This window comes from Magnolia sinica, chromosome 9 (genome assembly GCF_029962835.1).
Source record: "Magnolia sinica isolate HGM2019 chromosome 9, MsV1, whole genome shotgun sequence".
Classification (NCBI taxonomy): domain Eukaryota; kingdom Viridiplantae; phylum Streptophyta; class Magnoliopsida; order Magnoliales; family Magnoliaceae; genus Magnolia; species Magnolia sinica.
In genome coordinates, this window is record NC_080581.1 from 89,171,985 (window position 1) to 89,190,005 (window position 18,021).

At 39.7% G+C, this 18,021-nt stretch overlaps 1 protein-coding gene across 2 annotated transcripts; it reads right to left on the minus strand.

Moving 5' to 3' along the window:
• Window positions 1-1,428: 1,428 nt before the first annotated feature.
• Window positions 1,429-17,745, minus strand: LOC131256017 (small nuclear ribonucleoprotein SmD1a). 2 transcript variants are annotated; one of them, XM_058257012.1, is made up of 4 exons: window positions 17,617-17,745; window positions 17,389-17,465; window positions 1,827-2,018; window positions 1,429-1,706 (listed from the first exon to the last, which is right to left on the minus strand). In XM_058257012.1, exons 1-4 carry the CDS (start codon window positions 17,628-17,630, stop codon window positions 1,645-1,647), a joined length of 345 nt encoding a protein of 114 aa, XP_058112995.1. In that variant the 5' UTR covers window positions 17,631-17,745; the 3' UTR covers window positions 1,429-1,644. The 2 variants fall into 2 exon arrangements, with proteins under 2 accessions (XP_058112995.1, XP_058112994.1); XM_058257011.1 differs by lacking the exon at window positions 17,617-17,745 and adding an exon at window positions 4,931-5,000 and having other exon boundaries at window positions 17,389-17,418.
• Window positions 17,746-18,021: the final 276 nt, after the last annotated feature.

Here is an 18,021-nt window from a genome sequence, read left to right on the forward strand (position 1 = left end):
TGAGTCGTGATGAGTAGTGGCTGCTCATCCAAACATGATGCAAGGGCTGTTTAAAAATGAGACTTCCAACACGGAGAGATTGGGTTAGAATACGGTGATAGTTTTTCACCATTTTAAAATGGTGGCAACTCTTCAACCTTGCACGCATATAGCTAGCTGTAAGGCAAGCCAGACCGTTCAAATGTTTCTCTCAATTATGGGCGGAGGATAACAAAAAAATAATACTTCATAGAGAAAAAATAACCATCTATATTCCACTTGGATTTGGACAACTCACTATTTAACCTTTAACCATCCATTCAATAGCAGTCATTGGGTGATTGCTTCACCCACTCTTCCCCACAATTTGGATGTTCAGGACAGCCAAACATGAGTGCGTGCCACACGTCCGAGGATAACTTGCTGCCATTTCCAAAGTGGTGGTGAACTATCACGGTTAGGGTTGATTCCAACGTGCAGCAAACACGTCCCTCAAACACACTGCCAATTCCACGATATTAAGTAGGAGCCACTTTCATCTCAACCATGAGTTGGGGCAGAAGAACGTAAGAGAAATAAATAAGGTGGACCATACGACCCCATTTGACCAAGGTGTGTCCTGAACCGTCACAATTTATGGATGCCCGCATTTGACTAAGGGCCTGTTTGGCATGTATTTTCATTTAATTTCTCTCAAATCAGCATTAAATGCATACATCAAACAACACCACAACCACGGGCATTTGAAAGTGCATTTAGAGTTGCCCCATATCAGATTTCATGATGTGTTATATCCACTCCATCCATTCATTAGTACAGATCATTTTAGAGCATGGGCCCAAAAATGAGGCAGATTCAAAGATCGAGTGGACCACACTACATAAAATACTGGAGATTGAACGCTAAACATTTAAATGTTCTTCCGATATTGTGGTCCACTTGAGCCTTGGATCTGTCTCATTTTTGGAGGCATGTCCTAGAATGATCTAGCCAAACGAATAGACTGTGTGGATAAAACATATACTTGTTTTATATGTCATGGTAAGTTGCTACTGTCAATGTCATAAAGCATCCCTTCCATCACAAATATTTTCACAGCATCCCATCCATCACAAATACTTATAGCATGTAACTAATGCTTAAAAGTGTAAAATACACTGCAATTCTTCTGAAATACATCCCAAACAAACAGGCCCTAACATCCCAAAATGGTGTCCCAAGTGGACCACACATTTGGACCAAATAAAATGTGCACGGTTCTGATCTTCATTAGCTCTCTTTATCCTGACGGTAGGACTAAAATACCAGGAGGAAGGGAGGGATGGAGGGAGGGTCCCTAAAAGACGATTACTCAATGACCAACCACCATCAAAATCAATCAAGGGCTTCAATGTTCTTAAGATAAATCATGATATCACTCCCATCATCAAATGGTCTCCATGCCAATGGTGGATCCGAATCAAGCATAAGCGCTTCTTCATTCAAGACATAAAACGAAACAAAGCTAAGCCATATCCATAAATCTTTCAGGCTATATTAAGACAAACAGTAATCCCGCTTTTCTATCCTCAAAACAGTAATCCCACTAAACTGTCTCCTTGGATGCAAGCTATTTGTACACAAACAGATGCTGCAAAAATTAGAAGAGGGAAGAAAGCAACAGATCTAGCGCCCTCGGCCACGGCCACGCCCGCGCCCACGGCCCCGACCACGTCCCAAAGGCCTCCCTGATTCAAGAACACCAACATTAGGGTGATTAACAAACACATCCCCACAGAATGATGAGGCAAAAAAAAAAAAACACCAGAGGAATGATGGTTACAAATCAGGAGAATGTCCTATAATACCTGCAGTTGGCTTCTTAGGCTTGACCCTAGGTGTCTCCTCAACCAGCAAAGTCTCGAGGTTCAAACTGTCAGGAAGGATGTAGTATCGGATGTTGTTGCCCCTCACGCTCAGGTGATCAAGGGTCACAGGATTTTTACCTTTCAGGGTCAGCTTCACCGTCTTAAGATGCGTGTTCATGCTGATATCTACTCCTGTAACAATCCAAAGAGCCATCAAATCACAAATGAGCAATTAATATTCAATAAACATGATTACTTATTCACCCATGTGAATTGCAAATTTATCCTATTTATTCATGATCACTGATAAGTTCATCCAAAAAGAACTTTCTGCTGGTTCTTGTTCAGACTAAAGCCAAAGAAGTATAAAAGACAGAAGGTAATCTTCATTCTAGCTGGGGATGATGTGGGTTGTGGCACCTTATCAGATGATTGCCCATGGCTTCAGATAATGCTATTTATATTCAATTCATCATGAGTACAAATGCTATTTGACACAATTTTATTTGTTTTAAGTTTTATTAACAAGGCCACTGTTTTTCAATCTTTTTGAAATGCGAAATCTAATGCAACTATTACGGCCCATTTGGATCCTTGTATTGGTCAATCCATGATTGGCAAATGAATGCTATCTAAACTCTTTTTTTTCTTTTTTCCTTTTTTTCTTTCTTTCTTTCTTTCTTTTTTGCGTGAGTATAGTTTTAAAATGCATTTATTAGCCAATCCCAGACTGAATGATACAAATATTCAAATGGGCCCTCAATGTTTGCAGAGTTCGTCGCTTTTGGTCGCTTTTGATATGAATGCACGTCTGTAGAATATAAGAAAATTTGTTAGGAAGATAAGCCACCCAAGCAAAGTCATCCATGCCATCAAAGGGCTACACAATGTTGTCAAATTGCATATGCGATCGCATAATCACATATGCCATCACATGTTCTTTCTTTTTTAAAATTAAAAAGGAAAAAGAAAAAAAAAGGAAAGTTATGAGAAAAAAATCCATTTTTTTGGGGAAAACTTGCTTAATTAGTACACATGATTAGATTGGGTTATTTTACTTATTTCATTGGAGTTTGAGTGTTTCATTAAGTTATATATTTAATTACTCGTATTATATTTACATAAATTTTAACAAAACAATCAACAAGCTACATTAAGAGAATTAATTATTAAAAATTTCGAACATGGAAATTTTATTGATAAACAGATAACTTGAAACAACTTATACGTTACAACTTAATTTACAAATACAATTTACAAAAAAAAAAAAAAAAACATACTTGAAATAGTCGTAGAGAGATTAGAGTAAGAGAGAATGAGAGGTTTGGAGTAAAGAACAGTGAAAATGGAGGGGATATGAGTGCCAATTTAAAGGTAAAAGTGTCCCAATTTGAAAAAAAGAAAAATGTTCCCACTGGTAATATTTCTGACCACTGGGAAATATGCGATCGCATATTCACAAATTGGTCGCTTATCAAAGTATGCCATGTCATACTTGCAAGGATCACATATGCCATGATGCCATATGCAATCTGATCCACAGTATGTGCATATGCACCAATGCGATCGCATCCTCGCTTCACATACTTGTCAGGATCGCATATGCCAATGCGATCTGATCCACAATATGCGCATATGTGCCAAATCGACCGCATTTGACAACAAGGCTACATTTGATGAAGGAGATTGCATGGTAATGTGGTTAACGCCAGATGGGCAAAGGAATCCAACATCTTATGCCATGTGAAGGGGATTCATTGTGATGAAACCCAAGGAAAGTCATTGTCGAGTCTTTTACAACCGGGGGATAATGGTGCAGCCCACTTTTTGGACCAATCGACATCTAAACCATCCAGCTGCATCAGCTTATTATGCAGTGTAGACCGTGACCACCACATATTTTATCAGATCAGGGCGTGATTGGATGGACCAGTGCCCAAGGTACTACCACTTGGTTGAATATCACACTGATATCATGGCTTCAGGCAAGGTGAGGAGTAATAGTTGAAGTGAACAGATGTGCTGCTGACATATAATCACACAACGCATGTTCACATGATGAAGAGGCTGACATATAATAACACAGTGCACATAGATGAAGAGGCTGCAATGTTCACATGAACTGTAACTCCTCCATCAAAGAGGAGTAATCAGCTTATGTTTCTAAAGTTCATTGCATTTGGTTTTTAGATTAGGATTGAAAATTCTTATTTTCATTTATCTAGAATTACCAACAGATTTCTATTGGTTTACCTTGTGTGGCAGCTAATATTAGAGTGTATTTAGGTTTTCTTAAGGGGCCAATAAAACCCTTCTACGTGTTCAGTAAAGGGGATTTCAAAAATAATAATAATAATAATAATCTCTACAAACTTGAATATTACTCGTCATTCAACAGCATGCACAGCAGACAGAATTCAATCCATTGCTAATTAAATTCACAGAATTGCTCCTAACAGAAGTTGTCGATCTAGTCCAACATTTTCACAGCCTTTTCTGTTGACAAACTTCTCATCAATTCACTACTGACATTTTCTCCGAATCAAACGCATATATCCGGCGACAATTCCTATTGTTGCTAATATCTTTCAGCCACAACCCAAAGCATCGTTGCCATGATACACGATGGGCTGCATCAATTAGCAAGACTCTTTAAGTGCAAGCCAGGAATAGTTGCTTAGGGCACAAAAAGACTCTCTATTGGCAGAGCAAGACCAAGAAGCTGGCGTCATACATGTACGATCTGCAACACATGCGAAATTGATGGGATTTAATTATAGATGGAGGCAATGGTGAAAACTTGGTATCTCCAGCCATCAATATTGAGTTTCCAGAAACCGCAAGATAAGTGCAGTAAATAGTGTGGGGTCACAAACCCAATCCCCCGCAAGATCCAGCATTGACATGCCAACAAAATGACTTGGAAAAGGGAAAAACAGTTCACTTCAAAGAGCTTTAAGAAATGGCTCCAAATCTTTATAAACCCCACACTAGAAGCAAGGAATAAGCAGCCCACCTTTTCCCCATGACTTGCACATGGAAAAAAAAAAAAAAAAAAGACAGAAGATTACACCAAGGGCAAGGATATTGTTGATCATAGTTACCAGAAAAATTTCCCAACCCTTGATGGCGCCAAGTTGCCCCACCCCAATGCGCAAGCAAAAGCCTCATCACCTCAAGACAATAAGATATGAAAGGACTAAGCCACAAAGCTACCTCCTGAAGGAGAGAGGAATTCGACTCTTTTAAGTGGTGGTGGCAATTTGGGGTGTCTCCAGACATGTTTCGTAAAAAATCATCGAAAGAAACATGGCAATGTGAAAGGGGGGCTAATTAAGGACTTCTACAAGTTCTGTTGAAGAAATGTGGATTAATTTTCAGTCATAAATCTAAAAGATGGTGAAATTACTAGTTGCAAAGAGCATTGTTGAGCACACACATTAAGGCAAAAGTAGTTATTAAAAAGCAAGACCGAAGTTAATGGAGGTAGAACTATTGCTTCTCAATGAAATCTTTCCTTTGCCATTACCAGCCCTGTGAAGGAGCAAGCTTGTCGTGGTTTAAAGTGTGGGGTCACAACATTAAGCCTAGAGTGAAAGCTTTCGCTTGGATGGCTATAGCTAACAAAATCCTGACAATGTACACCCTGAACAAGATGGGTTTTTCTCTCTCAGGTGGTATTTTTTTGTTGGGAAAATAAGGAATCTGTTTATCACTTTTTTTCCTCCATGCCTAGCAGTCTAGAGGATTTGGTAACTTCATTCTGAATCTGTTCACCATTGGATGGGTCCAAAATAGTTCTTCAATGGATCTTATGTCAATATGGCCTTTTTATAGTTAAAGGAAGAATCTCGTGGAGGTCCTAGCAGATGGTGCTTTTTTTTCTATTTTATGGGGTTTGTGGAAAGAGAGAAGCGAGATAACTTCCAATAACAAAATAAATTCAGCATAGGCAATAAATAGGAAAATTTTTATAATGTTTATAGATTGGGTGATTCTTCTAGAATTTTGGGATATTTCTAGTGAGGATTTTTTTTTTCCTTGTTATTTTACTTCTTTTTTTTTTCTTGGGGTGTTGGGATCGGGGAACGGTAATGGAGATTGATATTGGACAATGATCAGGGTAGCACTAGCGGGCGCTAGCTCTTTGATCATGCATTTCTGTTTTCCCTAATCAAATAGCAATTGATAGTCTCACAGTATCCTAGGGAGCCTTGAGGAGCATTTTTGGACTGAAAAGAGGGCCACTCGGGGATGCTTTTATAGCATTCCCCCTTTTTGCTTTTCCCAGTGTATTCATTTTTCTATGAGCATTAATGTACATTTGTTTGTAATCCTTCCAAACAAATAAATGAATAGAGAAAATTACACATCTTGGGAAAAAAAATTAAAAAGAGGCATCCATATCCAAATCTCCCCACTTCTTAGAGTGATAACCTCTATTTAACACTACTAATATCTACTTTCCACTACTTTCAAGGTATGCCTAGAGATGATATTTCACACCAATCTCTATCCTAGAAACTCGTAATAGTATTGTAATTACCTTACCCTTCCGCACGGAGATACCTAAAGGCCTAAGAGATCAGTTCGTAAGACTTTCCTCACCAACAAAAACCCTTTTTCCCTGTTATGAGCCTTTCCAACAGGACAATTTTGATAGCAGACAACCAACCAATGCACCAACAACTCCAGAGATGTTTGGGAATGACTAGTTTCTCCCTATATTCAGGCCCTCCCAAGCAAGACCTCGTGGGCAACTCCCACATCACAAGATCCCCAAATCATACAGTCCCGCAATGGGGCCCCACCCCGTAGCCATTATGCATCTCGCATACCCCACCTCGTGGGCAACCCCACCCCAACGTGGAGATACAGTGCATCCTTGGAGTCACACCAAGATGTCATCACATCAACCACCCATGCTGGTGAGGAGACTTGATCCCTAGGCTCCCGCTCTAATATCATTCTGATATCAGATGCACTAAAAGCTCCAGAGCTGATGGGAAAGGACCGATTTATCCCTATATGCAGGCTCTCCCAAGCAAACCCAGGTGAGACCTCCCCATGGGCAACCCTGCGTTGCACAGGCCCCCAAATCGTGCAGTTCCACAATGGGCCCCGCCACATGACCATTCTGCTTCTCACAAACCCCATCTCGTGGGCCACCACACCCCAGTGTGGACATGCAATGCATCCTTGGAGTCGCACCAAGATGCCCCCACATCATCCACCCACACGGTGAAGAGACTCGAACACTGGGCTCTCGCTCTGATAGCAGAGAACCGATCAACACACCAAAAGCTCCAGAGTTGTTGGGGAAGGACGAGTTAATCCTCCCAAGCAAGACCTCCCCGTGGGCAACCCTCGTATCGCGCAGGTCCCCGAATCACACAATGGGCCCCACCCTGTGGCCATTATGCATCTCACAGACCCCACCTCATGGGTCACCACACCCCAACATAGAGATATAGTGCATCCATGGAGTCGCATCAAGATGCCCCGCATCAAATTTGAATGTAATACGCACAATAGGTAAAAGAAGACAAAAATTAGTGAGGAACAATAGATAGATGAAATTCCAACGATAAAAGCAATAGTGATTTTTTATGGACAGACCCCTCAATCATTATTTTTTAAATTATTAAAAAGAACCCTATGTTTCTCTAGCTAAACAACTCTAAACCACAATTTCCTAATCTTAAAACACTCCTAACTCAACTAACCACCAAACAAGAGCCTTTTATGACCTAATAGCACTCATAATAGGCTTCAAACTCATGTTAAACTTCAACTACAAAAAACAAAAAAAAAAAAAAAAAAAAAAAAAAAAAAAACCTTCTAGATTTTTCCTGAAGTGATGCGGTATAGCCACAAGATGTCTGATAACCCACATCAAATGTAAGAAACCAGTGACACAGTTGTGTAATTCTAAGGACGTATGCCTTAGATTTCCACTGTGTCACATGCTCTTTCTATTGCAGTACAAATCATCCTTCCTTGATGTTGTGGCTCTTTAGGGTGGGCTTCGTCTCTAACTTATTCCCATTTTCATTTCAATAAAATTATTGAAAAGTTACTCATCGGAAAAAAGATATTGTGTCACGGCTGTCAAATGTGGAAGGCAAGACATTGGTGACATGTTTGTCTGATTCTAGGGCGTACGCCTTAGATTTCCACTGTGCAACCAGCTATTTCTATTGCAGTACAAATTGTCCTTCCTAAATGTTGTAGCTATTTAGGGTGTGCTTCTTCTCTTATTTCCTTCTTCTTGTCAATAAAATTATTGAAAAGTTATTTACTGAAAAACAAAAAATAGTATTATGTTTGTATATTGTTTCAGCAGATACATCCAAAGATATTTTCAGACATTCACAATATTTAATCAAGCATATTACCGAGGACTTTCAATTCAGTAAGATGAGGAAACATTCCCACCTCGAGAACTCTAGTCAACTCTTGGTTCTTACAAAAACAAAGGAGACGAATGTGATGCTCCAAAATGGAAATGGCATGATATTGTCAAATGCCACATGACGTTGGGGTCGTTTGGCACCATGGAAACGGTGGTAAAGGGTGGGAATTGGTGGCAAAGGCATAAAGTATGTGCATTTGGAGAGTAGTATGGTAGTTGTAAATGGATTCCATTTACCACCCTTTCAGCTCTTTCGGATTCCTTGTCAAGAGCTATATGTTTTCGAATACAATTATCACCATTTACCATAGATGACGTCAACACCAAAATCAATAATATGCTTGCTTCAAGAATTGGTGGGCCCCACTATCATGTTTACGTGAAATTCACCCCTTAATTTAACTGTAGAGCCCAAAAATCAGCTCAGTGTGTGATTCAGGTAGACCATACCAAGGAAAAAACTGGGAGAGAGACACCCACCCTTGATTTTTTCAGGGCCCGCCGTGATGATTATAAGAAATCTATTTCAACTGTTAGATACAAAGCTAAAATGTAAGCATAGGGACAAAAATCAGGCACATCCTCAATTCATATTGAGTCATACGAAAAGAAACTGTTTGGAGGAAAAGGGTTATTGTTTCCCTTCGTATAGCCCACTTGAATCACGGAGCAATCTAATATTTGGGCCATAAGGCCCAAATTAAGCGACGTACTTGGTGATCGGGGTGGATTTTACATAAACATCATGGTGGCCATATCCCACAATATTTTTAAGGCCTAGATGGGTTAAAGACAAAACGTCTCTACATACAAATAACTTAGATGACTTCAAGAATTGGTATGCCCCACCATAATGTTTACATGAAATCCACCCTAATCACCAGGCATGCCACTCCATATTTTAGCCGTAGGGCCCGAAACTTAGCTCGGTCCGTGATTCAGGTGGACCATACAATTGGAAACAATATTAAGAATTTAATGAAAAGCATGTCATGCATGGATAAAGGTGCCAAACACAAATTTTGGATTCACATGGAATCCATAAGGATAGTGCCAAACACTACCTACGATTCTGATTCACATGGATTCCATAGTAACAGTGATTTGGATTCCAATTCACATGGAATCCATGCTGCTAAACCGGAATCCAAATCATAGTTACCATAGAATCCATGTGAATTAGAATCATAGGTGGTGTTTGGCACTATGTATGTGGATTCCATGTGAATCCAAAAATTGTGTTTGGCACCTTTCTCCATGCATGACATATATTTCACTAAATTCTTAATAGTCGCCTACAATAAGGTTTATGTGAAAACCACCCCGATCACCAAGTTTATCACTCCATATTAGTCATAGGGTCCAAAACTCAGCTTGGCCTGTGATTTAGGTGGACTATACAATTGAAAACAATAAACAAGGGAAGGGATACCTCTCCCAACTGTTTTCCTTCGTATGGCCCACCTAAATCACGAACCGGGCTAATTTTTGGGCCATGCGGCTAAAATGGAGTGGCACATCTAATAATTGGGGTGGATTTCATGTAAACATTAAGGTGGGGCATACCAATTCTTGAGGCCAACTATGTCATTTTCATGTAGAGACGTCTTCACATCAACCCATATAGGCCTTAAAAATGTTGTTGGATGTGGCCACCATGATGTTTATGTAAAATCCACCCCGATCACCAAGTGTGTCACTTAACTTGAGTCATAGTGCCCAAATATCAGATTGCTTTATGATTCAAGTGGGTCATACGAAATAAAACAATAACCATTTCCCTCCAAACTGTTTCCATTCATATGGCTCATATGAATCGAGGATGAGCCTGATTTTGTCCCTATGCCTACATTTTAGCTTCGTATTTAATGGTTGGAGTGGATTTCTTATAATCATCACGGTGAGCCCTGAAAAAATCAAGGGTGGGTGTCTCTCCCGACTTTTTCTTTGGTATGGCCCACCTGAATCATACACCGAGCTTATTTTTGGGCTTTATGGTTAAATTAAGGGAACGCACATTGATCGTGGTGGATTTCACATACACATGATAATGGGGCCCACCAATTCTTGGAGCAAGCATGGTGTTGATTTTAGTGTTGACATCATTCATGGTAAACTGTGGTAATGGGATTTGAAAACATAACTCTTGTCAAGGAATCTGAAACGGCTGAAAGGATGGTAAATGAAATCCATTTAGCACCTCCGTACTCTCTTCAAACGCACCTAGTTTATGCCTATACCATTGATTCCCACCATTTAGCATCGTTTCCATGGTTCCAAACAACCCCTAAGTGGTCTCTGAATTAACATTAAAGCAATAATTTTCCCATGGCCAATGCCACCTGTCAATATATGGTTCACTTCGTCCTATTAAAAAGAGGATCATAAACTATCATATGGGGAAATGGTCATTATTCCATTATCACAATTGAATGTCCATATCTCAAAAGGAACACACAAGGCTTCTCTATGTTCATCTCAGTTCTTTCCTTCTCTTCCATCACTTCACCTAGGGCTTCGATAGTCTAATTGTAAACATAAACCGCATCTTAATCTCAATGTCTAACAAATTGTTGCAAAATAAAAGAAAGAAAAAAAGAGAACTAATGTAGTTGGAGGGAGTGGATAATAACTGTCCACCATCATCACTATTTTGTCCCGGCTACTAGGTGTTGGGTTTATGAACCCCATTTCACCAAGCATCGAAATAGGAATTCTAATGATTTCATGGTAAAAATTACTGAGTAGCTGCCCACTTGACATCAACCGTCCTCATTTAACAAGATTGGGGAACAAGTTGGCAGCTGGTATGTTGCTACAACACAGTTTGAGGAATAGTAATTATCTAGAAAAACATATTATGAAAGGTATCCATTGTTACCTGCAAACTTCTACACTTGGGGTTTTTTGCCATGTTGACACTTGGGGATACAAGAGACGAGGTGGCACTTCAAATCCATACGGACAAAGTGGTCTAGTGATGTCATTGGAAAGTATCATGCTGGGCACTTCAAGTTAAGTGTCCAAGCATGTTCTACACAAAACTTTCCTTTCATCTGTCCATTCTATCTTCGATGTTAATTTCTTTTGTCAAGCTAAGTTTCTCTCATTACTAACCCTCAAGTTTGCATCCCTTCTCTTCTTGTTGAAGAAGCCATTAGTAAGGACTTCCTCCCACTTGCTAGATTTTAATTCATTTTTCGTCATATGTACCATCACCAATATAACAAGAAAGAATAAGTGATATTCATACAAACTATATTTCTTTAGATGATCATGTGAAATTAGAAAATGAGATTGCGCAAAGGCTAAGGCACAAGATGAATATGTTAAAAAATCAATTTGGCTTCATGCCAAGGTGATGCAGGCCAATTAAACACTTGCTCTAAAAGCTCGAACTGATAGAGCATGGTGAATTAATTCCTTTATCTCATAGCCCAAGCCCCAAATCCATGGGTTAGGTCCTCAGACAAACCCTTCTCGTGGGCCCCAAATCCATGGGTTCCGCCCCCTAGTGGGACCCATTTCCATGGGTTCCGCCTCACACCGTCACACGGGTCCCAAATCCATGGGTTCCGCTGGTCACCCACCCCGAGTGTGCCCCTGCATCCCACAAGCCACCCCACTCGAGCCCGGTGTGAAAATGCTCCCGCATTAATCACCCCCAGTGAGGAGTCTCGAACACGAGACCTCCCACTCTGATACCAATTTCATGCATGACAATTAACCACTTGCTCTAAATGCTCGAACTGATAAAGCATAGCGAATTAATCCCTTTATCTCATAGCCTAAGCCTCAAATTCATAGGTTAGGTCATCGGCCAAACCCTCCCTAAATCCATGGGTTCCGCCTCACATGAGCCACCCACCTCACACGGGTCCCAAATCCATGGATTCCACAGGCCGCCCACCCCACTTGAACCCGATGTGAAAATGCCCCAGCATTACAAGGACTAAAGGTCTACCACTAAATTTATTTTCCTATTCTGACAATTGATAGAGAAATATAGGAAGAGGAGGATCCACATGTCTTTATTGACTTGGAGAAAGTATATGATAGGGATCCTTGCGAGTTAATATGGTATATCATAGGGATCCTTGAGGGTTAATATGGTAAATGATAGGGATCCTTGAGAGTTAATATGGTGGGTGTTGTGAAAGAAGTTTCAAGAAGACATTGACATGAGTAAAGATATGCATGAGGGAGCAATACAAACGTAAGGACCACTGGTGGAGAGACAGGTGAGTTCCCAGTTACTATAGGATTACACCAGAGGTCTGCATTGAGCCTGTACCCTTTCGATTTAGTTAACGACAAATTAAAGAGGCATTTGCGGGAAGATTAGATTTATGAAGCGGTGTTTAAAGAATTTAAATTAGTCGGACTAAAACAAAAATATATGTGGAGTATAGTTTTAGTAATAATAAAACTAGAAACAAGGATTTAGTTAAGATTGTTGACCATGAAGTTTCCCAAAATGGCCACTATTGATATCTTGGGTCGATATTTCATAAATGGAGAAATTGAGAAGGATGTTGCCCATAAAGGCCTGTTTGGATTGATGGTAAACTAGGGTGAAGCATTCAATTTACATCACAAGACGTTTGCAGCTGCTTGGGAAGCAGAGGATGCCACAAGAAATTATTTGTCTTTGCCTTTCCCACCTCAAAAAGGGTGTAAAACCTTTTCTTCAAAAAGTCAAACGATGGAACAAATGCTTGCCTCTAACGTGGCTTTTTTTTTGGAAGGATAACGAGTCTCTTTTATTAAAAAGCTACTTGACAAAAATCAGAGCAAAAAACAAAACAAAAATAAGCGACGTTTGCCTCTAATGTGATGTTTTAAGTAGTAATATTGATGGAAAAAAAAAAGTTTCCCTTTTTCAAATTGCTTCCCAAACACTTTCAAATGTAAAAGCAAAGCATTTTCCAGTACTTTCTTTTAACAAAATAAACAAGTGCAAGCGGTTTGCTTTTCCTGGCGTTGATGTTAGTTTATCATCCACTTACATCACAATTTTGCTTTCCATCGCATTCCCCTAGTTTACCTCCAATCCAAACAAGCCCTATAATTCAAGCTGGGTAAAAGAAGTGAAGATGTGGTTCTCGGGTTTTATGTAATCCTCGTGTGCCATTCAAACTGAAAGGGAAATTTTATACGATAGCTATAAGACCTGTCATGCTTTATGGGATGGAATGTTTGCAAGTTAAGGAAAAACATGTTCATCGGATGTGTGTAGCTGAAATGAGGATGTTGGCATGGATGAGTACCAAGACAAGGAAGGGTAGAATTAGAAATGAATGCATTCCAAGTAACTTGGGAGTATCACAAACGGGTAATAAGATGAGGGAAAGTAGACTTAGATGGTTTAATCATGTGTAACGAAGAACAACGACTGTGTCGGTTAGGAGTCAGTTGGCACAAGTTGAAGGCTCTAAAAGGGCAAGGAGAATGACCAAAAGGAAATGGATGGAGGTAGTATGAAAAGACCTGATGGCCCATCTCCCTGAAGGTATGGCCCATGATAGAGTGGAATGGCGGAAAAGAATTTACGTAGCCAACCCTAATTAATTGGGATAAGGCTTGGATCATGATGATGATGATATTGATCATGTGCAATTACAAATGTTAACCTAATCAATCGTTTGCTTGTTTAGATTACTAGTAATTGGATTTCATTGGAAGTGTGTATTATTCTTTTCTATCTCTCAAAACAAAAAAGTTGTATTATTCTTTTCTAATTTCCTTTGTTGAAATGCTACCATCATTTTATTTTATTTTTTATTAATTTCATTAATTTAATAAGACATTTATTTGTGTATGGGAGTACGCCTCCATGCCTTAGATATTTTTGTTGTACTTTACCTGACTTTAAGACGTTCTAACACTCAGCACCCATGCCATATGTCAAGGTACTAAGATATCAACTATATATTACCAAGGAATAACAGATTTCCATCGAAAAAACATGAAGTAGAAAAGCAAATTAGGATACAAAGAAGCAAAAAAACCAAAGTGAAGAAGTTATCTATCCTATGCACTGTGCACTGTACCACTTATCATGTACATAACTAAAAAGGACACCTGACAATACATGGTCATCGTCTGGACCTTTTATCCAGCGGGGCCCAAGTGTGAAAAGCTAAAGGTCAAAACTCCCATTCAACTGTCGGAACATTTTCCCATCGAATGTGAACCGCTGATTATATCTAATCCATCATCCATTTGCAGATCAAAATAAAAAATAAAGTTAAGATCACCGTCCATTTTCAGGTCAATATGGGTCTACGGTTAAGATCGAACTGATTGGTGAGGTCTCAAGGCTGTACGCCTGCACCCTACCCATCGTAGGGCAAATCAGATGAATGGTCCAGAATCCAGATTGCAGTCGATGTAACACATGTCAGATTTTTAGATGAGCACATGATAAGTAGAATATTGTCCATAGCACAGCGGTTACATTTCCCATCTCCACAGAACAAAACAAAAAGAAAAGGAAAAGAAATTAAAACATGTATGGTCAGAGAGAGAGGTTAATTTTTGCTCTTTTCATGACCAGTGTTCGAAATATCGGTATCGCACAATGTATCGCACCCTTGGGATACAGATACGTATCGGTTATCGCATGGGATATATCGTTTGTATCGCATAATTTATCGCACTTTTGGGAAACATGGGGAAACATTAAGATAATTGTTGATTTTTTCAATGAAACTTCAGGGATTATTTTAAAAGACCCTAATACACACTTTTAAATCATAAAATCTGAAAAAAGAAATGGTCATAATAGGTTTCCTTTGTATATTGTACTAAGATATGCGCTATGCGATTGAACTATGACAACTATATTCAGTATCCACCCCATCCATCCATTTTTTCATATCATTTTAGGACATTATTCAAAAAAAAAAAATGAAGCAGATCCAATAATCAAGTGGACCGTACCATAGGAAACAATGATGATTGACCATTAGTGGGCCACAAAAGGTTAGATCAAGCTGATAATTGTTTTTTATCTTCATTCAAACTTACGTGAAGTTATAAATAAATTAAGTGCCTAATAAAATATAGGGAAAATCAAGGTGCACCCTAAAAAGTTTTTAATGGTACTGTGTTCAACCACCATTGTTTCCTTGAGTATAGTCCACTTGAGACGAAAAATAAGATAGATCTAACGATCAAGTGGAGCACACTGAAAAAAGTAATGGGGGGATTAAACGTCTGCCATTGAAACCCTTTAGGGGTTCACGGAATTTTTGGATCAATATAAAATTTGTTTTTCCTCTTAATTCATGTCTTTGTGACTTCATGAACAGATTGGATGGAAAATAAACGTTATGGTGGGCCCTACAAAATGACTCTTGCATTTAATCCCACTGACATTTAATGCTTAGTGCATTTTAATGCAACCAAGCTTATTATTTGGTGTGGTCCACTTGAGCGCTGGATATGCCTCATTTTCGTACTCATACCTTAAAATAATATGAGAAAAGGGATTAACGGTTTGGATGTACAGATACATCACGGTGGGCCCGACCACAGACCTGCCCGTTCGGAGCTAGGGACGGGCGGGGGTAGTACACAATCCGCGTCCTCGTGTGGTACACCAGCCAATCCGCTTCCTTTTGAATTAGATTTAATATTATATGGCCCCACAATAATATATTTATTATATCCACACCGTTCAACCATTTGGAGAGATTATTTTAGATCATGAGCCAAAAAATAATTAATATCCAAAGCTCAAGTGGACCACACCACAAATAGCAGTGGGACAGTGATTCTCACTGTTTAAACATTCATACGGCCCACCGTGACTTTTATTTTCCATCCAATCTGTTCACGAGGTCACACAGAGCTGGATGAAGAGGAAAAATAAATATCATATTTATCCAAAACTTCTCTGACCTCAAAAGGGTTTCAATGGTAGACGTTCAATATCCCACTACTGTCTATTTTTTGGGGTGTGGTCCACTTGTTCTCTGGATCTGTCTTATTTTTCGGCTCAAGCCTTATAACGAGCTCGCCAAATGGAAGAACGGTTTGGATATAACGCATGCCTTATGATGGGACCCACAGCACTTGATGACGTCAACACTCGGTGGTGTACGGTACACCACCCGACCCAAATACACTAAAAGAGGGCTCGGATGCCCTTGTTTTTCGACGCAGCGAGGGTTCCGGCCTTCCGGAACCCTAAAATCTCGCCCAAATCCAGGAATTTTCATATCTCACGATGATTTCTCGACATTTCGCTTGGATTTCTCCGGACGTCGATAGATTTCTCTCCTGTGACCCGGAAATGTCGACCACGGCCTGATTCCTCGCCGGAATCTCCAAGAAAGGGGGAAGTTGAAGAAAATTTGCAGAAAATCCTACTTACCTGTCGAGTGGCCCACCTCCAGCCAGGTACGCTCCGATTTCTTTTTCTTTTTTTTCTAATTCAATTTTTTTTTTATTCTCCACAAGCCGGATCCGATTTTCTGTCCGTGCATTTGTCTCCGACGATAATGGAGAGGAAATCTCGCCATATTGTCGATATATCGTGCGATATCAACGATATATCGGCCGATATTGGGATTTTGAATTTTTTGGTATCTTCCGGTGGTTATCGGGGGTGTATCGTCTCGCAGTGGTGCGATACCGATAACATCGGCCGATAGTATTGATATTTCGAACACTGTTCATGACTAGGTTTCCTTTTTCTCGGATGAGTGATTCCTACAATGCACATGGTGCATAGTATACACATGGAGGGAGAGAGAGAGAGATTGATTTTTTTACTCCTATATGATCAGATGTTTTCTTTTTTGGGTGTGTTAAAATGCACATGTTGGGTACCATTGACATGGAGAGAGAGAGAGAGAGGGATATTGATTTTTGCCTCCTTTATGGGATTCTTTCTTTTTGGTATGAGTGACTGTTAAAACGCGCATGGTGCGTTGTATGCACATTGAGAGAGAGAGAGAGAGAGAGAGGAGGGGTTTTTTTTTTTTTTTTTTTGAGTGTTAAAATGCACAGGGGGAGTAACATGACATGTAGATGCAGAGAAAGCTCGATCTTTCTTTCTTGGACGAGTGACTGTTAAAATGCGGATGGTGCGTGGTGTCCACAAGAAGAGGGAGAAAGAGAGAGAGAGAGAGGTACCAGTGATGGTGCCATGAACAACGGTGCCGTTCTTGAGCTCAATCGATACCGTCTCATTATTCAATTTCATCAAAAACCTAATCGGCATCACCACCACATACCAAAAAGAAAATCAGAAGAACTTTCAAAAATCATCAAACCCAAAAAACAAAAGTAGAAGAAAATGAAAATCGAGAAAGAGGAAATGAAGAAATGAAGAAATGGAAGAAGGAAATTTTCATTTCTCACCTGACGAGCTTCATCTTGGCGAGAGAGAGAGAGAGGTAGAGAAGACACTGAAACTAGGGCTTGCCAACCAGAGCCACTCTATAAAGCGGGAGCCCCAACCCCTCTTTAAACCCTTTTATACAATGCTCGGCCCAGCTATCATATACGGTCCTTTTAGTTTCTACAAGTGGGGCCCAAGGTTCCGTCGGATTGGGTACTTCCATGATGTATAAGTTTTATCCACACCGTCCATATATTTTTCCATATCATTTTAGGCTAGAATCCAAAAAATGAGGCAGTTACAAGGCTCACGTGGACCACACAGTATATATTAAACATTTACCGTTGAAAACTTTCCAGGGCCACAGACATTTTGGATCAAGCTGATATTTGTGTTTTTCCTTCATCCATGTCAATGTGATATTA

What these genes read in the sequence shown, in the direction of transcription:
- LOC131256017 (XM_058257012.1), bottom strand. An exon ending in TGTTCATGGCACCATCACTG is followed by an intron (nt 2,019 to 17,388) that starts GTACCTCTCTCT and finishes GGATTGTTACAG; the next exon opens with GAGTAGATATCAGCATGAAC. An exon ending in GCCTAAGAAGCCAACTGCAG is followed by an intron (nt 1,707 to 1,826) that starts GTATTATAGGAC and finishes TTCTTGAATCAG; the next exon opens with GGAGGCCTTTGGGACGTGGT.